This window comes from Coregonus lavaretus, assembly GCF_964263955.1.
Source record: "Coregonus lavaretus genome assembly, chromosome: 7".
NCBI lineage: Eukaryota > Metazoa > Chordata > Actinopteri > Salmoniformes > Salmonidae > Coregonus > Coregonus lavaretus.
The window spans coordinates 35,191,815-35,214,659 of record NC_139994.1 but is presented as its reverse complement, the minus strand read 5'-3'; the positions used below and the strand labels follow the sequence as shown (position 1 = coordinate 35,214,659).

The 22,845-nt window shown below is 43.1% G+C and overlaps 1 protein-coding gene across 1 annotated transcript; it reads right to left on the bottom strand.

Moving 5' to 3' along the window:
* Positions 1-15,308: 15,308 nt before the first annotated feature.
* dpm3 (dolichyl-phosphate mannosyltransferase subunit 3, regulatory) lies at positions 15,309-21,189 on the bottom strand. Its single transcript, XM_084166259.1, has 2 exons — positions 21,134-21,189; positions 15,309-16,369 (listed from the first exon to the last, which is right to left on the bottom strand). Exon 2 carries the CDS (start codon positions 16,314-16,316, stop codon positions 16,038-16,040), a length of 279 nt encoding a protein of 92 aa, XP_084022385.1. The 5' UTR covers positions 16,317-16,369; positions 21,134-21,189; the 3' UTR covers positions 15,309-16,037.
* Between the last annotated feature and the right edge of the window lie 1,656 nt (positions 21,190-22,845).

Sequence of the window (22,845 nt, the reverse complement as noted above, 5' to 3'; positions counted from 1 at the left end):
AAAACAAGAACAGCATCCTCCCAATTTTATCCCCTCCTAACAGATTTCTATTACAGTGAGGGAAAAAAGTATTTGATCCCCTGCTGATTTTGTACGTTTTCCCACTGACAAAGACATGATCAGTCTATACTTTTAATGGTATGTTTATTTGAACAGTGAGAGACAGAATAACAACAGAAAAATCCAGAAAAACGCATGTCAAAAATGTTATGAATTGATTTGCATTTTAATGAGGGAAATAAGTATTTGACCCCTCTGCAAAACATGACTTAGTACTTGGTGGCAAAACCCTTGTTGGCAATCACAGAGGTCAGACGTTTCTTGTAGTTGGCCACCAGGTTTGCACACATCTCAGGAGGGATTTTGTAGATCTTCTCCAAGTCATTAAGGTTTCGAGGCTGACGTTTGGCAACTCGAACCTTCAGCTCCCTCCACAGATTTTCTATGGGATTAAAGTCTGGAGACTGGCTAGGCCACTCTAGGACCTTAATGTGCTTCTTCTTGAGCCACTCCTTTGTTGCCTTGGCCGTGTGTTTTGGGTCATTGTCATGCTGGAATACCCATCCACGACCCATTTTCAATGCCCTGGCTGAGGGAAGGAGATTCTCACCCAAGATTTGACGGTACATGGCCCCGTCCATCGTCCCTTTGATGCGGTGAAGTTGTCCTGTCCCCTTAGCAGAAAAACACCCCTAAAGCATAATGTTTCCACCTCCATGTTTGACGGTGGGGATGGTGTTCTTGGGGTCATAGGCAGCATTCCTCCTCCTCCAAACACGGCGAGTTGAGTTGATGCCAAAGAGCTTGATTTTGGTCTCATCTGACCACAACACTTTCACCCAGTCCTCCTCTGAATCATTCAGATGTTCATTGGCAAACTTCAGACGGGCCTGTATATGTGCTTTCTTGAGCAGGGGGACCTTGCGGGCACTGCAGGATTTCAGTCCTTCACGGCGTAGTGTGTTACCAATTGTTTTCTTGGTGACTATGGTCCCAGCTGCCTTGAGATCATTGACAAGATCCTCCCGTGTAGTTCTGGGCTGATTCCTCACCGTTCTCATGATCATTGCAACTCCACGAGGGGAGATCCTGCATGGAGCCCCAGGCCGAGGGAGATTGACAGTTATTTTGTGTTTCTTCCATTTGTGAATAATCGCACCAACTGTTGTCACCTTCTCACCAAGCTGCTTGCCGATGGTCTTGTAGCCCATTCCAGCCTTGTGTAGGTCTACAATCTTGTCTCTGACATCCTTGGAGAGCTCTTTGGTCTTGGCCATGGTGGAGAGTTTGGAATCTGATTGATTGATTGCTTCTGTGGACAGGTGTCTTTTATACAGGTAACAAACTGAGATTAGGAGCACTCCCTTTAAGAGTGTGCTCCTAATCTCAGCTCATTACCTGTATAAAAGACACCTGGGAGCCAGAAATCTTTCTGATTGAGAGGGGGTCAAATACTTATTTCCCTCATTAAAATGCAAATCAATTTATAACATTTTTGAAATGCGTTTTTCTGGATTTTTTTGTTGTTATTCTGTCTCTCACTGTTCAAATAAACCTACCATTAAAATTATAGACTGATAATTTCTTTGTCAGTGGGCAAACGTACAAAATCAGCAGGGGATCAAATACTTTTTTCCCTCACTGTATATTACAGTGGAAAGAACATCACAGAGATCAGTTGATAGCTGTAATAATGATCACTCATTAATATTGAGTTAAATACAGATGTTCACGCCAGTTTTTCCAAGGCCAAAGTCTTAATCTATGACAGGAAAGGATTACATTGGAGACAGAGCTGTGTATGTAATTCACAATAGCCGTGGCCTTTTTGGCAAGTGGGTCTAAAATCACAAGTGTGATCCTACTCGTCTTTATCTCAGGTTTTGTGGACGTCCACCCATTTCTCCCCGTCCTTCTCAGTTCTCCTTCATATCCCCATCTCTGCTATCCCTTAGTAGTCCTCTCCTGATCGTTTGTATTTCCCTCCATTGTTCTCCTCCTTTCTCTTCCCAGAGGAGCTTTATGGCTGTGACAGTAAAAGCAGCTGTGGCACCAAAGTGTGGTGGTGCCACAGCACTCCCCTGTGTTTTCAAAGTGATTGTCATAAATGAGGCCCAGCAGACGTTTGACCGTTCAGAGAGCCTCAACATAACGGGAGCCTGTTGAGGAGAACTGCTCCTCTGTTGACTCGCTCCTCCACTGCCCTGACATAAGTAAACGTGAAGAGCAATGAGGAACAAGTGTAAAATCTTTATCACCCGTACTGAATGTAAGGGCAGTCTAGACACTAAGCGAAGACAAGAAAAGCCAGGCTGAGAACAATGTCTTCAACTGTAAAAATAAAAGGAGAAGGGCGAGGCATGGTAGGTACAGTTGAAGTCGGAAGTTTACATACACTTAGGTTGGAGTCATTAAAACTTGACAAATTTACAAATTTATTTTTAGCAAACTATAGTTTTGGCAAGTCGGTTAGGATATCTACTTTGTGCATGACACGTAATTTTTCCAACAATTGTTTACAGACAGATTATTTAATTTATAATTCACTGTATCACAATTCCAGTGGGTCAGAAGTTTCCATACACTAAATTGACTGTGCCGTTAAACAGCTTGGAAAATTCCAGAAAATGATGTCATGGCTTTAGAAGCTTCTGACAGGCTAATTGACATCATTTGAGTCAATTGGAGGTGTACCTGTGGATGTATTTCAAGGCCTACCTTCAAACTCAGTGCCTCTTTGCTTGACATCATGGGAAAATCAAAAGAAATCAACAAAGAGCTCAGAAAAAAAATTGTAGACCTCCACAAGTCTGGCTCATCCTTGGGAGCAATGAAGGTACCACGTTCATCTGTAAAAAAAATAACAATAGTACGCAAGTATAAACACCATGGGATCACGCAGCCGTCATACCGCTCAGGAAGGAGACGCATTCTGTCTCCTAGAGATGAACATACTTTGGTGCTAAAAGTGCAAATAAAATAAAATAAAATTGTATTGGCCACATGCGCCGAATACAACAGGTGCAGACATTACAGTGAAATGCCTACTTACAGCCCTTAACCAACAGTGCATTTATTTTTTTATAAAAAAGTACAATAAAACAACCAAAAAAGTGAGAAAAAAAGAGCAGAAGTAAAATGAAATAACAGTAGGGAGGCTATACAGTGGGGGGAAAAAAGTATTTAGTCAGCCACCAATTGTGCAAGTTCTCCCACTTAAAAAGATGAGAGAGGCCTGTAATTTTCATCATAGGTACACGTCAACTATGACAGACAAAATGAGAAAAAAAATCCAGAAAATCACATTGTAGGATTTTTTATGAATTTATTTGCAAATTATGGTGGAAAATAAGTATTTGGTCACCTACAAACAAGCAAGATTTCTGGCTCTCACAGACCTGTAACTTCTTCTTTAAGAGGCTGTCCTATGCAAAGGGACCAGGACAATTGAAGATGGGTCGTGGCTGGGTCTTCCAGCATGACAATGACCCGAAACACACAGGGCAACTAAGGAGTGGCTCCGTAAGAAGCATCTCAAGGTCCTGGAGTGGCCTAGCCAGTCTCCAGACCTGAACCCAATAGAACATCTTTGGAGGGAGCTGAAAGTCCGTATTGCCCAGCGACAGCACCGAAATGGAGGAGTGGGCCCTGCTGCAGTGTGTGCAAACCTGGTCAAGTACTACAGGAAACATATGATCTCTGTAATTGCAAACAAAGGTTTCTGTACCAAATATTAAGTTCTGCTTTTCTGATGTATCAAATACTTATGTCATGCAATAAAATGCAAATTAATTACTTAAAAATCATACAATGTGATTTTCTGGATTTTTGTTTTAGATTCCGTCTCTCACAGTTGAAGTGTACCTATGATAAAAATGACAGACCTCTACATGCTTTGTAAGTAGGAAAACCTGCAAAATCGGCAGTGTATCAAATACTTGTTCTCCCCACTGTATACAGGGGGGTACCGGTGCAGAGTCAATGTGCGGGGGCACCAGCTAGTTGAGGTAGTTGAAGTAATGTGTACATGTGGGTAGAGTTAAAGTGACTATGCATAAATAATTAACAGAGTAGCAGCAGCGTAAAAAGATGGGGTGGGGGGCAGTGCAAATAGTCTGGGTAGCCATGATTAGCTGTTCAGGAGTCTTATGGCTTGGGGGTAGAAGCTGTTGAGAAGTCTTTTGGACCTAGACTTGGCACACCGGTACCGCTTGCCGTGCGGTAGCAGAGAGAACAGTCTATGACTAGGGTGGCTGGAGTCTTTGACCATTTTTAGGGCCTTCCTCTGACACCGCCTGGTATAGAGGTCCTGGATGGCAGGAAGCTTGGCCCCAGTGATGTACTGGGCCGTACGCACTACCCTCTGTAGTGCCTTGCGGTCGGAGGCCGAGCAGTTGCCATACCAGTCGGTGATGCAACCAGTCAGGATGCTCTCGATGGTGCAGCTGTAGAATTTTTTGAGGATCCATGCCAAATCTTGAGGGGGAATAGGCTTTGTCGTGCCCTCTTCACGACTGTCTTGGTGTGTTTGGACCATGATAGTTCGTTGGTGATGTGGACACCAAGGAACTTGAAGATCTCAACCTGTTCCACTACAGCCCCGTCGATGAGAATGGGGGCGTGCTCAGTTTTCTTTTTTTTCCTGTAGTCCCCAATCATCTCTTTTGTCTTGGTCACGTTGAGGGAGAGGTTGTTATCCTGGCACCACACGGCCAGGTCTCCTGACCTCCTCCCTATAGGCTGTCTCATCGTTGTCGGTGATCAGGCCTACCACTGTTGTGTCGTCGGCAAACTTAATGATGGTGTTGGAGTCGTGCCTGGCCATGCAGTCATGGGTGAACAGGGAGTACAGGAGGGGACTGAGCACACACCCCTGAGGGGCCCCCGTGTTGAGGATCAGTGTGGCAGATGTGTTGTTACCTACCCTTACCACCTGGGGGCGGCCCGTCAGGAAGTCCAGGATCCAGCCGTAGAGGGAGGTGTTTAGTCCCAGGATCCTTAGCTTAGTGATGAGCTTTGAGGGCACTATGGTGTTGAATGCTGAGCTGTAGTCAATGAATAGCATTCTCACGTAGGTGTTCCTCTTGTCCAGGTGGGAAAGGGCAATAGATATTGCATCATCTGAGGATCTGTTGGGGCGGTATGCAAATTGGAGTGGGTCTAGGGTTTCTGGATAATGGTGTTGATGTGAGCCATGACCAGCCTTTCAAAGCACTTCATGGCTACAGACGTCAGTGCTACGGGTCGGTAGTCATTTAGGCAGGTTATCTTAGTGTCCTTGGGCACGGGGACTATGGTGGTCTGCTTGAAACATGTTGGTATTACAGACTCAGTCCTGGTAATCCGTCTGGCCCTGCGGCCTTGTGAATGTTGACCTGCTTAAAAGTATTACTCACATCGGCTACGGAGAGCATGATCACATAGTCATCCGGAACAGCTGGTGCTCTCATGCATGCTTCAGTGTTGCTTGCCTCGAAGCGAGCATAGAAGTGGTTTAGCTCGTGTCACTGGGCAGCTCGCGGCTGTGCTTCCCTTTGTAGTCTGTAATAGTTTTCAAGCCCTGCCACATCTGACGAGCGTCAGAGCCGATGTAGTACGATTCAATCGATCCCAGAACAACAGCAAAGGACCTTGTGAAGATGCTGGAGGAAACAGGTACAAAAGTGTCTATATCCACAGTAAAACGAGTCCTATATCGACGTAACCTGAAAGGCTGCTCAGCAAGGAAGAAGCCACTGCTCCAAAACCGCCATAAAAAAGCCAGACTACGGTTTGCAACTGCACATGGGAACAAAGATCGTACATTTTGGAGAAATGTCCTCTGGTCTGATGAAACAAAAATAGAACTGTTTGGCCATAATGACCATCGTTATGTTTGGAGGAAAAAGGGGGTACCTTGCAAGCCAAAGAACATCATCCCAACTGTGAAGCACGGGGGTGGCAGCATTATACTGTGGGGGTGCTTTGCTGCAGGAGGGACTGGTGCACTTCACAAAATAGATGGCATCATGAGGAAGGAAAATTATGTGGATATATTGAAGCAACATCTCAAGACATCAGTCAGGAAGTTAAAGCTTGGTCGCAAATGAGTCTTCCAAATGGACAATGACCCCAAGCATACTTCCGAAGTTGTGGCAAAATGGCTTAAGGACAACAAAGTCAAGGTATTGGAGTGGCCATCACAAAGCCCTGACCTCAATCCTATAGAAAATGTGTGGGCAGAACTGAAAACGTTTGACCCAAGTTAAACAATTTAAAGGCAATGCTACCAAATACTAATTGAGTGTATGTAAACGTCTGACCCACTGGGAATGTGATGAAAGAAATAAAAGCTGAAATAAATAATTCTCTCTACAATTATTCTGACATTTCACATTCTTAAAATAAAGTGGTGATCTTAACTGACCTAAGACAGGGAATTTTTACTAGGATTAAATGTCAGGAATTGTGAAAAACTGAGTTTAAATGTATTTGGCTAAGGTGTATGTAAACTTCCGACTTCAACTGTAGTACAGTTTTTTTTTAAATGCCGTTAGACATGTAGCCATATACAGTGCATTCAGAAGGTATTCAGACCCCTTCCCTTTTTCCACATTTTGTTACGTTAGCCTTATTCTAAAATGGATTAAATAAAATGTTTTCAATCTACACACAATACCCCATAATTACAAAATAAAAAACAGAAATACCTTATTTACATAAGTATTCAGACCCTTTGCTATGAGAGTTGACAATGAGCTCAGGTGAATCCTGTTTCCATTGATCATCCTTGATATGTTTCTACAACTTAGTTGGAGTCCACCTGTGGTAAATTCAATTGATTGGACATGATTTGGAAAGGCACACACCTGTCTATATAAGGTCCCACAGTTGACAGTGCATGTCAGAGCAAAAACCAAGCCATGAGGTTGAAGGAATTGTCCGTAGAGCTCCGAGACAGGATTGTGTCTGGGGAAGGGTACCAACAAAAAAAATTCTGTAGCATTGAAAGTCCCCAAGAACACAGTGGCCTCCATCATTCTTAAATGGAAGAGGTTTGGAACCACCTTCCTAGAGCTGGCCACCCGGCCAAACTGAGCAATCGGGGGAGAAGGGCCTTGGTCAGGGAGGTGACCAAGAATCCGATGGTCACTCTGACAGAGCTCCAGAGTTCCTCTGTGGAGACGGAAGCACCTTCCAGAAGGACAACCATCTCTGCTGCACTCCACCAATCAGGCCTTTATAGTAGAGTGGCCAGACGGAAGCCACTCCTCAGTAAAAGGCACATGACAGGCCACTTGGAATTTGCCAAAAGGCACCTAAAGGACTCTCATACCATGAGAAACAAGATTCTCTGGTCTGATGAAACCAAGATTGAAATCTTTGGCCTGAATGCCAAGCGTCACGTATGGAGGAAACCTGGCATTATCCCTACGGTGAAGCATGGTGGTGGCAGCATCATGCTGTGGGGATGTTTTTCAGCAGCAGGGACTGGGAGACTAGTCAGGATCGAGGCATAGATGAACGGAGCAAAGTACAGAGAGATCCTTGATAAAGCGCTCAGGACTTCAGACTGGGGCGAAGGTTCACCTTCCAACAGGACAATGACCCTAAGCACACAGCCAAGACAACACAGGAGTGGCTTCGGGACAAGTCTCAATGTGCTTGAGTGGCCCAGCCAGAGCCCGGACATGAACCCGATCAAACATCTCTGGAGAGACCTGAAAACAGCTGTGCAGCCATGTTCCCCATCCAACCTGACAGAGCTTGAGAGGATCTCCAGAGAAGAATGGAATAAACTCCCCAAATACAGGTGAGCCAAGCTTGTAGCATCATACCCAAGAAGACTCAAGGCTGTAATTGCTGCCAAAAGTGCTTCAACAAAGTACTGAGTAAAGGGTCTGATTACTAATGTAAATGTGATATTTCAGTTTTTTTATTTTTTATAATTTTGCTAACATTTCTAAAAACCTGTTTTTGCTTTGTCATTATTGGGTATTGCGAGTAGATTGATGTGGAAAAAATATGTAACATAACAAAATGTGGAAAAAGTCAAGGGGTCTGAATACTTTCCGAATGCACTGTATGACACAACCATTTCCTAAAACTATGAGTCAATCTCATAGGTCAGGACAAACAGCATTATATATCAGCAGTCATATTCATAGGCATAGTTGGACTGAACAAGAGCTGCATGTACAACATAAAAGCAGGACTGATGCCAGAGACACAGGGAGATTACCACATTAGGATTACAATAGAGTGGGTTTGGCACAGCCAGCTGGTCTTGCCCTGTGGACCGAGTCAACCAACCAATCAGCAGGACACAGCATGGGTCGTCGCCAGCGTACGTTAACCCAATCACGGAGCACAGAGGATACAAGAATCTGGAGTTTCCAGAGCCTAGGGGGAGGTTCTCTAAAGTTATGGTAGTCATTGTGTGTCCAAAATGGCACTCTATTCATTTTTTTAGTGCACTACTTCTGACCAGAGCCCTATGAGCCCTGGTCAAAAGTAATGCACTATATAGGGAATAGGGTGCCATTTGTGGCGCAACCATGTTGTAGCATCTGTAACCTTGCTGGGCGGTACTGTGGTTGTGGAAACGGAACCGTGTGAACACAATAGGCTGACCTGTGTCTGACTTTATAATCTCATTCTAGTTATTTATTATGCAGTGGTGTGTGCAGATTACATTAACATCAACGTCAAATGAACACAAATAGAACGTAGCTCGCCAAAGTGTTAGGAAGGAGAGCCCCCTGAGCCTAGTGAGCCGTTGCCTAGCCTGCTGGCTACAAATGACAGAGAGAGAGTAGGCCTACGGGTCAGGGTCACAGGGGGCTTAGGGAAAGGAAGACAGACTGGTCACTGTCAACAACACAGCCAGGCAGCTCGGCTCAGACTCTCTCTCCAATCAGGGCACATCCTGGCATCGAAGCGCGGTCTGGGTGTGGTCTACTCTTCCCGGCAAATAGTCCTGTCACACGCTCTTCTCACCCATCATGCCTCTGCCAGGGTCATCTATCTTGTTTTCCAGCTCCAGATCAGCTTTCCTGACCTTGTCACTTACCCTGGTTTTCTCTTGCGTCTCTTTTCAGCCCAGCTCATCCCTTTCTTTCTGTCTTTTTGTCCTCGTCCTACCTCTCTGACTTACATTTACATTTACATTTACGTCATTTAGCAGACGCTCTTATCCAGAGCGACTTACAAATTGGTGCATTCACCCTATAGCCAGTGGGATAACCACTTTACAATATATATATATATATATATATTTTTAGGGGGGGGGGGGGGGGGCGGGGGGGGTAGAAGGATTACTTTATCCTATCCCAGGTATTCCTTAAAGTTCGCCATGTTCCTATCTTTTCCAAGGTTCTGAGGTTTACTGTGAAATGTGTAGGAGGGGAAAGGGTTTTTCTATATGCTAGAAGGATAAGCTATACTTTCTCTGGCTTTAAACTCTTGTCTGTGTTGATGACTAATCTTAGTGCTGTCAATGTCTCTGGGTCCCTGTAGGACTGGCGAGGACACAAGTGTGACCCTCTATCCTTCCCTTTTTGCTCGATCTCTGGTTTGTTTGTTCCCAGTTTTCGGCGCTCCCCTCACACTGCTGTAGCCTATGCCTCTCACCAGCTCAGCTAGCAGAGGGAGTGCCGAAAAACAGGGGGAACATTCTGCGTGCATAAATCATCTCTCCCTGCCTCTCTGTCAGATCCTCCCATGCCAAAACCAGACCTCTCATGAAATTGTTAGGCGAAATTTCAAAACAAAAAAAGTCTACAGAAAGAACACGCAAAACCACTAGGCAGTGACTGCAACGAAAATAATTCTTAAATAACACAGCGTGTTTCTGTGAGAGAACTCAGATGAGTTTGACTTACACAGAACGTATCACTTTGTGATACAAAACAAAAGAATAGGACGCTTTTATCCAAAGCAATTTACAGTCATTTACATTTAACGTACAGGTGGTCCCAGGAATCGAACCCACTAAACTGGCATTGCAAGTGCCTTGCTCTACCAACTGAGCCACAGAGGACCACAAGGACCATATTTCATACAAACATCTATTCAGAACATTTGTTCAAAGTAATTAATGATTTGATGTTGATGTTATGAGTTAACGTTTGGCTTCCAGGCCAACATCTCATGGTTCCGAGAAAGGGGAGTTAGTTGGGCATGTTAGTGACTAGATCGATCAATTATCTGTTATCTTGGTATCAGATAATGACTACACCTCCTCATGACACAGATTCATACAATTCCACATAAAATCAAACAAATACATTAATTAATTAACATTAATTAATTAATAGAATTTAACAGTTTTGATTGAATCGGTTGAATATTCTATACAAAGAATTGAATCTGTTAACTATTCTATTCAAATATCCCTTTCAAATGCTTTTCTGTGGAAATGTATAAACATGTGTCATGGGTAGGTGGAGGCATTATCTGATACCAAGAACTAAGTAGTAATTTATGAATATGATACACTATTTCGTTACTAACATTCCCAACTACACTGTCAAAATGAAGTCCTTTATAACACTAAAACTAGTGGCAACTGAGGGTAGGCCTATACCACATTCTCCTCTCTCAGGACCAGGAGCTATTGGCCTGAAAGTCAAAGGTTAATTCATAACATCAACATCACATCATAAATGACCTTGAATGAATATACTCTGTACAATGCAACTCAACACATGCTTTCCACCTGAGAAAATGTATGGATGGTAGCTGTGAGTTTGACTTCTCTTTCTTGGCCAGGGCTCACTTGAAAAAGAGATGTCAATCTCAATGTTACTTTCCTGGTGAAATAATGGATAAAGTCCTTCAGCAGTGAGAAGACCTTAAGACTGATTCTCAGATGAATTAACCTATTTCAATGTCACACTATTTGGGGAACAAAACATGACACATTTTCAATGTAACCTTTTTTTTTTTTTTATTATTATTATTCTCTGGCTTATTACTTTTCACAGAACACACCTAACAAAGACATAATGATTGGGCCCATAAGGCATACAAAATGTGGTCTCAAGGTCTATCATAACTGCTTCTCTTCCAAACATTACATTCAGTTATAACAGTCCTCAAAGTTGATATTACAGAATCTGTCAATAGCACATTGAAATGCAATGGTAGCATTACACTGCCTTTTGCCGCTTGAAATCATAGCTCTCACCTCTAAGCCTCGTCAGTGGGCCGGCCGGAAGAGACTTTGCATTATTATGCGATCATTATTATGGATTTGGCTCTGTGTTTCAAGTTACAGTACTAAATCAAAAGCTTCCCTCTTGTGAACAGCCTTTTGCCCAACACACAGCAATAACACTAATGGTAATCCTCTCACGTGCATTGTAAACAAAATGCAAGGCCATTTAACAAAGAATTCTAGCAGTGGACAGGTCATTTCTAATGGGAGAGCTTAGTGTATTAATGGCTCTAGGCTACATTAGATTGCAGATTTATCACTAAAACTTAAACATACTCAAACTGTGTTGAAGGCAATGTCATTTTTGAAGATTTCGGATTAGAGCAGAAATGTAAGTTAGTGCTTTAGTCTAGAGTTCTGTTGGTCTGATGCAAAATATTGACATCAACAAGGATATTTTTATGTATTAGGCCAAGGTTAACTACAACACTATGTGTCAGCATACAGGCTAACAACCAGAGTTGGAGATAAAGACTAACAGATGAACAAGAAAACAGATGAAGTCAGAGTTACGCATGCATGTGGTTATGAGTGGAAAGTGCAAATCTGCCAGACTAGAGATCTGTTTTTCTGTGGTGTATCACAGGTTCCTTTTCATCATCGAGCCAGTCAGCGCTCAGTCAACAGCTTGCAACAGATCCATGGGGGGTGGCAAGGCAGAGCTTGATCCGGTGCCAATCAGGCACATGGAACACGTTGGTAGAAAAATGCCAGTTCGTTTGCATTCGTTCTGAAGTTATAAGAGGGCTTTTAAACTCTTTAATGATGCCTTTGCTCAGATTGTGCTTTGTTTGTGCACAGCAGGGGTCACTGAAAATGAGCATAGGCAGACATTTTAGCCTGACAAGAGAGAAAGAGACACTTGATGCCAAAAACATCAGATCAGTTCTGAGCTATATATTTTTGCCTATTTATTTCAGCTGAAACCAGTGCTTAACTTGGACTGAAATAGGTTCCAGTACTCATTTTGGGTGCCGGGACTGTTTATACACTACATGACCAAAAGTATGTGGACACCTGCTCATCGAACATTTCATTCCAAAAACATGAGCATTAATATGGAGTTGGTCCCCCCTTTGCTGCTATAGCAGCCTCCACTCTTCTGGGAAGGCTTTCCACTAGATGTTGGAACATTGCTGCGGGGACTTGCTTCCATTCAGCCACAAGAGCATTAGTGAGGTTGTGCACTGATGTTGGGCGATTAGGCCTGGCTCGCATTCAGCGTTCCAATTCATCACAAAGGTGTTCGATGGAGTTGAGGTCAGGGCTCTGTGCAGGCCAGCCAAGTTCTTCCACACCGATCTCGACAAAACATTTCTGTTTGGACCTCGCTTTGTGCACGGGGGCATTGTCATGCTGAAACAGGAAAGGGCCTTCCCCAAACTGTTGTATGCTGTAGCATTAAGATTTCCCTTCACTGGAACTAAGGGGCCTAGCCCGAACCATGAAAAACAGTCCCAGACCATTATTCCTCCTCCACCAAACTATACAGTTGGCACTATGCATTGGGGCAGGTAGCGTTCACCTGGCATCCGCCAAACCCTGATTCGTCCGTCAGACTACCAGATGGTGAAGTGTGATTCATCACTCCAGAGAACGCGTTTCCACCGCTCCAGAGTCCAATGGCGGCAAGCTTTACACCACTCCAGCTGCCACTTGGCATTGCGCATGGTGATATTAGGCTTGTGTGTGGCTGCTCCGCCATTTCATGAAGCTCACTACGAACAGTTCTTGTGCTGACGTTGCTTCCACAGGCAGTTTGGAACTCGGTAGTGAGTGTTGCAACCAGGGGCGGTGTGTTCATTAGGGCGATATGGGCGACGCACTGCCAAACGGGAAAAGGAAGGGATTTTTTTTCTAATCAATTATATCACGGCAACAGTAGTTATCAGTGTTCTAATCTAGACGTCTGATCTGCCACTAAATGTCCAATCAGGCTAAAGTCGTGCTTCAAATGGCCCCGCCCCTTTTGGGGCGATTTCAGTCAGGTTGAAAATCGCCCAGGAGTCTCTCATAGACTCTCATGTAAAATCTTTTTTTTTTTCAAATATCAGAGCTTTCAATACAATCTCTATGGGTTCCGGGAGGGCTTGCACTTACGCGCTTTCGTCATACGTAACATAAGTAACCATGAACATAACTAAGAAAAGAGCGGGTAGCAGCGTCAATCAATTCACGTACTACTGTCAAGATGGCTAGCTTTGCGAGGCAAAGATGAAACTGAGGGCTCCACCAACCCTGGTATTTTTCTTGGACTTGTCAACTTTGTGGCACAATTAGATGAGGTGATAGATGACCATCTTAAAAATTCTAAAGTTTTCAAGGGCACATCAAAGACCATTCAAAACGAGCTACTGGAGTGTATGCTAGCGGTCATGAGGGAACATATTGTGGAGGAGGTGAAGTCGGCGAACTTCGTAGCTATCCAAGCTGACGAGACCACGGACGTTTCTACACAGACACAGCTGGTGCTTGTGCTGAGGTACATAGATAGCAACCACAAAGTGCAGGAGCGCTTTTTTGAGTTCCTTCCCATCTCGGAATCAACCTCAGTCTCAATCGCCAGTGTGCTTTTGGAGAGACTGAACGGTCTTTTTGCCGACGACGAGAAAGTCAAACTCATTGCGCAAGCTTACGATGGAGCCAGTGTGATGAGGGGAGAGAAGGCTGGTGTGCAGCAAAAGGTGCGTGAGCATTTCAAGAATGCCCATTACGTGCATTGCTATGCGCATCAGCTGAATTTGATCATGCAGCAAGCTAGAACAGTTTCAGTACAAGTAATGTAGCCTCTCTCTCTCTTTGTCCCTCCCTGTCTGTCTCTTTAACACACACACGCCCAAATGAGTTCACAGTTGATGTTGTTTAAAATAGTTATTTTTCATTTTAAAAAAAGTTTAAAAAAATAAAAAATCTGTTCATGTTCATTTTTACAAATCTATACAATTGGCCAGAATATGGTTGTTCATATTTACAAATCCATACAATTGGCCAGAATATGGTTGTTCATTTTTACAAAGCCATACAGATAGCTGTGTTTACCTTTTATAGAAATTATTTTCAAATTCTGTTTTCAGGCAAAATGTCTATCACTGTTCATTTTCACAAATCTATACAAGAGGGCAGAATATGGAAGTCTATAAAAATTTCTTATTACCAATAACTTGCATCAATGTTTTCAGTAGCCTCTATCAAAAGCTCCTGCTTGCTTGTTGTGAATTATGCTCAGGTGCACATATTTCCAATTCAACCATGAGGCCTTTTTGAAGCAAGTAATGTGTATATCAGTATTGACTTATATGCTGCCCCTGTCTTCATGTTGTTGCTGGACATATCTTTTTTTAAATGTGTGTAGGTCACCTAAATCATCAGAAAAATTGCCCCCCCTGAGAATTTTTTCAGGAGCCGCCACTGGTTGCAACTGAAGAAAGGCAATTTTTACGTGCTACGAGCTTCAGCGGTCCTGTTCTGTGAGCTTGTGTGGCATACCACTTTGCGGCTGAGCCACTGTTGCTCCTAGACGTTTCCACTTCACAATAACAGCACATACAGTTGACCGAGGCAGCTCTAGCAGGGCAGAAATTTGACGAACTGACTTGTTGGAAAGGTGGCATCCTATGACAGTGCCACGTTGAAAGTCACTGAGCTCTTCAGTAAGGCCATTCTACTGCCAATGTTTGTCTATGGAGATTGCATGGCGGTGGGCTCGATTTTATACACCTGTCAGCCACGGGTGTGGCTGAAATAGCCGAATCCACTAATTTGAAGGGGAGTCCACATACTTTTGTATATATAGTGTATTTAGGTGCAGGAGCTCTACAACACTTTTGAGCTAATATTCTATAAGAGGAACAGCCGCTCAAGCAATAGAACATTTTAGGTGCCGGTATTCAGCTCTGGCAAGCTCCTGCCCAAATCAAGCCGTCTGAAACCGATTCTAAAGGGAAACAACAGTATGTATTTTTATGTTGCCAAATTTACAAATACTATATAAGACCATTCCATAGAACAGTACAGAGCATTCATTCTGTGGTTGAAGCCCCTAAGCCAAGGCCATATGTTGCGATAGAGATTCATCAAACACACACACAGAGGTAGACACACACACAAACAGAGCTTTGGGAAAAAATTGCCAGTCTTTATTAAGTCACAACCGCCTCAGGACACAAGTTAGAAACATCTCAATGGAATGTGCACTTATTGAACACAAAAACTAGCCGACGCAATCAACAGTTGAATCTCCAGACACACTGCTCAACTAGCTAGACAGTATACAAGTGTTTGACATTCCTGGGGCAGAAACTAATCCTAGTCCCGTTCTGTATCAGCATGACCCTTGAGTTTTATTAGTAGGCATTTCACAATGAACTACATTTGGCCACAGAACAGTGATTTGACTGTGCTTTATGTTACAGACTTCCCTAAAGGGTCTTGTCTATTTCATTAACAGTGCACAAAGTGCCCTTTATAGGGTTGACGTAATAGTACAAGCACTAGTGATGTAATAGTACAAACATTTCATGCGTTTCTCTGTTTCCCTTGATGTTATTGGTTGAAACTGGTACTGGATAGCGGTCAGTTATGGATGATGGATGAGTCAGCTGAGTGAATAGGCATCTGTATAGGGTGAATCATGAATACAGAATAGGGACAACAGCATCCAATGGCATATGTAACTAAGCAAGAACCTCTTTGACTTTAAGACTTTATCCACTCTATGGACACTGGGAACTGTACGAAATAAAATAACAGCGTGGTCCATGATAAGAACTTTGAGTTGTGTATGTGTCCAAGTCTGTCTTTGTGGTGTCTATCGCACAGTCTCAAGAGTCTCTACTTTTCACATCTTCAACCCTTTTTTCCTCAGGTCCTCCTTGGCCTCCTTTATCTGAGCCTGTAGTTCTTTGGATGCCTCCTCACAGTCGTTGAAGGTGGCCACCCTGTATCCCACAGTAGCCAGGGAGTAGCAGCCGAACACCACCAGCAGATACACAGGCATGGGCCAGGCCACCTCCCTGTAGGCCTCTGGGAGCCTCAAGCCCAGAAGGTCAAAAGTCACGAGAGCCCATGCTGCGCCTATTACCGAGATGCCAAACACCCACTCCAGGAGCTTGGTCATGGTGAACAGGATGATGTGAAATTTCAGGGCCAGGAGACCAGATGTCAATAAGCCTGAGATAGGAAAAGAGTAACTTAAGGTTGAAAAGAAAACTCAGATCTTGAGCGTTTTACTAACTAATTGATTCAATGCAGTCCAGTGACTGCCCTTATCATGATTTAATGGATATATCAGCAAGAAAAAAATACATGCATCTAAATCATATCAATCTCAAATTCTCCCTAGCTATCTATATCTTTAGATATATTTTCTACAGTCATGTTCAGCAGTGTTGCTAAAACACTGTTACAAAACAACTGTAGCCAAAATGATGTGTATGCTCTGGGCTAGGCTGATCCAGTATCTGAGCAGAGGCAGAGACGATGAATATGACGAGTCTCCTCTCTAGCCCAGTTAGCTACCATTCATTTTCCCATTAGACAGCTCTGCAAGCATTATAATGTCAAAATACATTCGTTACTCACCGAATATGGAGTTTTGCTGAGCAACTATTGTTATTTACTGCCGTCCCGCCCGGTATGTACAGTGGGGGAAAAAAGTATTTAGTCAGCCACCAATTGTGCGAGTTCTCCCACTTAAAAAGATGAGAGAGGCCTGTAATTTTTATCATAGGTACACGTCAACTATGACAGACAAATTGAGAATTTTTTTTCCAGAAAATCACATTGTAGGATTTTTTATGAATTTATGGTGGAAGTATTTGGTCACCTACAAAAAAGCAAGATTTCTGGCTCTCACAGACCTGTATTTTCTTCTTTAAGAGGCTCCTCTGTCCTCCACTCGTTACCTGTATTAATGGCACCTGTTTGAACTTGTAATCAGTATAAAAGACACCTGTCCACAACCTCAAACAGTCACACTCCAAACTCCACTATGGCCAAGACCAAAGAGCTGTCAAAGGACACCAGAAACAAAATTGTAGACCTGCACCAGGCTGGGAAGACTGAATCTGCAATAGGTAAGCAGCTTGGTTTGAAGAAATCAACTGTGGGAGCAATTATTAGGAAATGGAAGACATACAAGACCACTGATAATCTCCCTCGATCTGGGGCTCCACGCAAGATCTCACCCCGTGGGGTCAAAATGATCACAAGAACGGTGAGCAAAAATCCCAGAACCACACGGGGGGACCTAGTGAATGACCTGCAGAGAGCTGGGACCAAAGTAACAAAGCCTACCATCAGTAACACACTACGCCGCCAGGGACTCAAATCCTGCAGTGCGAGACGTGTCCACCTGCTTAAGCCAGTACATGTCCAGGCCCGTCTGAAGTTTGCTAGAGTGCATTTGGATGATCCAGAAGAGGATTGGGAGAATGTCATATGGTCAGATGAAACCAAAATAGAACTTTTTGGTAAAAACTCAACTCGTCGTGTTTGGAGGACAAAGAATGCTGAGTTGCATCCAAAGAACACCATACCTACTGTGAAGCATGGGGGTGGAAACATCATGCTTTGGGGCTGTTTTTCTGCAAAGGGACCAGGACGACTGATCCGTGTAAAGGAAAGAATGAATGGGGCCATGTATCGTGAGATTTTGAGTGAAAACCTCCTTCCATCAGCAAGGGCATTGAAGATGAAACGTGGCTGGGTCTTTCAGCATGACAATGATCCCAAACACACCGCCCGGGCAACGAAGGAGTGGCTTCGTAAGAAGCATTTCAAGGTCCTGGAGTGGCCTAGCCAGTCTCCAGATCTCAACCCCATAGAAAATCTTTGGGGAGTTGAAAGTCCGTGTTGCCCAGCGACAGCCCCAAAACATCACTGCTCTAGAGGAGATCTGCATGGAGGAATGGGCCAAAATACCAGCAACAGTGTGTGAAAACCTTGTGAAGACTTACAGAAAACGTTTGACCTGTGTCATTGCCAACAAAGGGTATATAACAAAGTATTGAGAACCTTTTGTTATTGACCAAATACTTATTTTCCACCATAATTTGCAAATAAAATCATTAAAAATCCTACAATGTGATTTTCTGGATTTTTTTTCTCATTTTGTCTGTCATAGTTGACGTGTACCTATGATGAAAATTACAGGCCTCTCTCATCTTTTTAAGTGGGAGAACTTGCACAATTGGTGGCTGACTAAATACTTTTTTTCCCCACTGTACTTCCCAAAAAAAGTTTTACAAGCAACTGAAAAAATGTCTTGTCTATGTATTGTTTTTGACTAATTGTAGGGTGTTCACCCATAAAATGATTAATTAATTCAGAGTTTATACAAATATGTCCATTCAATTGCGTCAAAAAAACAATAGTCCAAACCCCATATCCTACTATATATGGTTCAAAAGTTAGACGATTTACTCTGAGAATTTAGCATATTTAGACCGAATGGAATGTCACCATGGGCATGATCAAAAAATGGTCACTGCTCAATAGAACTCTGTGGCGCTGCTTCGCAGCACCAACTTCGAATGTCAACTGACAAGCTAACTAGTGACTGCAGGTTCGTGAGAGAAAACATGGGGTTTTTCTAAATGAAATCCACTGAATACAAAACAAAATAGGGCCTAATATATATTTATTTACAAAGCTAACTGACTGAATTTCAATATCCACCCTTCGAAGACAATCTGTTCCTGTTTTCAATGTGTATTTCTGAGTCTTTCCCTTTAAAATCGCCATAGAAACGGAGGCCCCTCAACATAGTTTGTTCGCCAATATAGCCAATGAAAGTCAAGGATCTGGAGTTGAAATTGATGAGGGTATCAAGTTGATTTTGATTGGTTCAACCAGCGGAAACACCTCCAAATGGTACCACTTCCCAACACCAAATATGGAAGCGATACAACCAATAGCGGCGCGGTCTAAACTAGCAACGGTCACAGCAAATGAACGTTCTTATTTCATCAACACTGTCAAGTACAAGGATATTAGGTTATAATATTGTAGAGAACAATCTAATGATTAATTCTATGTGATTTATAATGACATAGGGCAAAGAAAACACATTTTGACATTAATTTCATAGCACCCTCTTGAATTGCCCAGTTTTTCTCTACATTCTAGAGCAGTGAGTGAATGCCCTACCATGAGAGCATGCGCCAAATCCACCTCTTCCCGAGGGCACCAATAAAATCCCTCATTACTGCCATGCACAGGTCGGCTGATCCAGCAGCAGTACAGTATCCCGAAAGATCATTGATTATATCACCTACAACAGTGTATGAACTTCATATCAACCTGATGTTTCACACAAGCTACACGGAATGCAATCATTTTTAATGTAAGTAGATAACATAGGGTACGTTATTGTCTACTTAATCTGCGCACCTGTTCAAAAACAATACATAGCTACACTGAAAAAAATATAAACGCAACATGTAAAGTGTTGGTCCCATGTTTCATGAGCTGAAATAGAAGATCCCAGAAATTGTCCATATGCACAAAAAGCTTATTTCTCTCAAATGTTGTGCACAAATGTGTTTACATTCCTGTTAGTGAGCATTTCTCCTTTGCCAAGATAATCTATCCACCTGACAGGTGTGGCATATCAAGTAGCTGATTAAACAGCATGATAATTACACAGGTGCGCCTTGTGCTGGGGACAATAAAAGGACACTCTAAAATGTGCAGTTGTGTCACACAACACAATGCCACAGATGTCTAAAATTTTGAGGGAGCGTGCAATTGGCATGCTGACTGCAGGAATGTCCACCAGAGCTGTTGCCAGAAAATGTAATGTTTATTTCTGTACCATAAGCCACCTCCAACGTCGTTTTAGAGAATTTGGCAGTATGTCCAACCGGCCTCACAACCTCAGGTCACGTGTATGGTGTCGTGTGGGCGAATGGTTTGCTGATGTCAACATTGTGAACTGAGTGCCCCATGGAGGTGGTGGGGTTATGGTATGGGCAGGCATAAGTTACGGACAACGAACACAATTGCATTTTATCTATGGCAATTTGAATTCACAAAAATACCGTGACGAGAACCTGAGGCCCATTGTGAGGCCCATTTTTTTCTTTTTTTAAGGTATCTGTGACCAACAGATGCATAGCTCTATTCCCAGTCATGTGAAATCCATAGATTAGGTCCTAATTCATTTATTTCAATTGACTGATTTCCTCATATGAACTGTAACTCAGTAAAATCAATGAAATTGTTGCGTTTATATTTTTGTTTAGTAAAGATTATTTCCAGACCATACATTTTTACGGTTGCTTGTACATTTTTATTTAGAACTGTTATGGAAGTACATACCGGGCGGGACGTCAGTAGACAATAGTTGCTCAGGGAAACTCCATATTTGGTGAGCAATTAACATATTTTGACATTATAAACTATATCTAACTGGGCTATAGAGGAGACTCGTCATATTCATCGTCTCTTCCTCTGCCCTGATACTAGTTCACGGCTAGGCTATTCGTTGCCAGGACTACAAATGAGGTAGCTAATAAACTACCCTAACTCGTTGCCAACAGGTCACAGTACAAACTGGCGAAATGACCTAGCTACAGCTCTATGAAAAGAGGAATAACTTCAGTCAGTTGGCCTACATGACGACTATTTTGTGATATCTATGAAAAGACGAATAGCTTCAGTCAATTGGCCTACATGACAACTATTTTGTGATATGTGAGTTTTTACTAGACTAGAGAGAACAGATTATTTAGCTAGCTAGCTCTGTAGCTAACGTTAGCCAGTTTAGGTTCCAACGCTACACAACAAACTAGCGACAAAAAGGAATCTATTCAACATCGAATTTGCGGTACATGTAGTATTTTACCTAGCTAAATACATTTGAAAATTGACTTCAAAATATAAATATATCTCGTTAAATCGTCTAACAAAAATATTAATCCGGGTTCTTACCTTCTTCCTAAAACCAACACACCACTAGGCGCAGAGAAAAGACGTCATAGGTAAATAGTGACTTATGGGATATGTAGTGCTTAGGTAGTGTCAGAGAGATTGAAGGGAATACAAGCAGGGTTCAACAAGTTACAACGACAACAACAAAGTTGATGATAATGCAATAACAATAGAACATATTTTGTCAGTTTTGTGTTACTTTAGAAATACTAAGACATGAAAAGCAAATCTGTTTTTTAGGGTCCTAGGATATGTAAAACATCTTGGACACACATTACTCAAAGTACCTCTAATTGTTTCTTTAAGCAAACATATGTCCCCTACTCTCAATTTAGAAACTAATTTTCAAAGATTATCATTCCCAACCTTGGTCTCATCCTATGTGATGGTAATGATATACCAAGTTAAAAGCGGACCAACAACAGTGGCACAGACGGCGTCATTAGTTCAATGCCTCTTTAGGTGCCAAGGGTCACATCCGTTCATTCACAGTGGTGAACTTGGAGTGGCTGGCAGGCAGTGGAGGGCACAGCCCTCTTTAGTGTGTACTTAGGAGCCAGAGAGACGTAAACATAATTCACTTAGGGAGGGCAAGGGAGACACCAAAGAGCCACTGAGACATAAACATAATTCACTGAGGAAAATGTTGAGTTATTCTTGGGACGTTGGTGTTTGTGTGTGTCACTGTTAATAGTGTGAGTGAGGGTGTGCGTGTCGGGAGGCACACGTTGTTCTTTCTGTTTATACAGGGTTTGTACATGCGTACGAGTGTAAGATACTATCTTTTTGTGTATGTTAGTAGAATATGTGTATGTCTTTTAACACACACATACTCTACTCATATAGGCCTACCCTACACAAACATTTGGTACGTATTTGACTGTGATTGTATGTTGAGTACTGAGCCTGAGTATATAAAACTACAATTGTCAAATAGTATTTATTACATACAGTGAATGTGAGTATCCCTCTACAAATACATTTGCAATAGTGTGTGCATACGTGTGCCTGCATCTACCTACGTACGTGTATCTGCCTTTGTGTACGAATGTGTGTTGTGTTTCTGTGGTGTGTAGTGTAGTGTAGTTGTCCATGTTACGTCAGTGTGCGTGTGCGAGTCTCAGTGGGAACGGCCATGCTGGCGTTTCTCAATGTGTTTCTCTGCCAGTTCCTGTTCCTGTACTCAGGAAACCTGTGCTCCAGCAGAGAGGACCTGGCAGACACAACACAACAGCCTGCCTGCCTAGGGGAGGAAAGAGGGACGGGGAGAGGCAATGGGGAGATGAATGGGGGAGTGACTGGGAGGGAGAAAGGCAGTGGCGAGAGAAGTGAAAGAGAGAGAGGTTGGGATGGAGAGAGGCAGTGGAGAGAGAGGTGAAAGAGAGAGAGGTTGGGAGGGAGAGAGGCAGTGGGAAGAGAGGGGGGAAGGGAGAGAGAGGGGATGGAAGAGGGAGAGAAAACAGGGGGGATTGAGTCTGTAGGGAGGAGAGGAGAGGAGAGGAGAGGAGAGGAGAGGAGAGGAGAGGAGAGGAGAGGAGAGGAGGGAACAGGGGGAACAGAGGTGAGAGGTTGAGAAGGGAGGGAATTTGCAGGTGCAGGTTGAACAATTGATGACCTGAATGGTGCATTAAATCCAGATGCTCATCCAGACTTTTCTTCAATCCCCCAACACCTCCAACCACCTCCCACGTGCAAACAGAAACCCTGCTTCC

Bases quoted from the DNA above. Each gene is read 5' to 3' on its own strand.
- dpm3 (XM_084166259.1), bottom strand. From the start codon at position 16,316: ATGACCAAGCTCCTGGAGTGGGTGTTTGGCATCTCGGTAATAGGCGCA.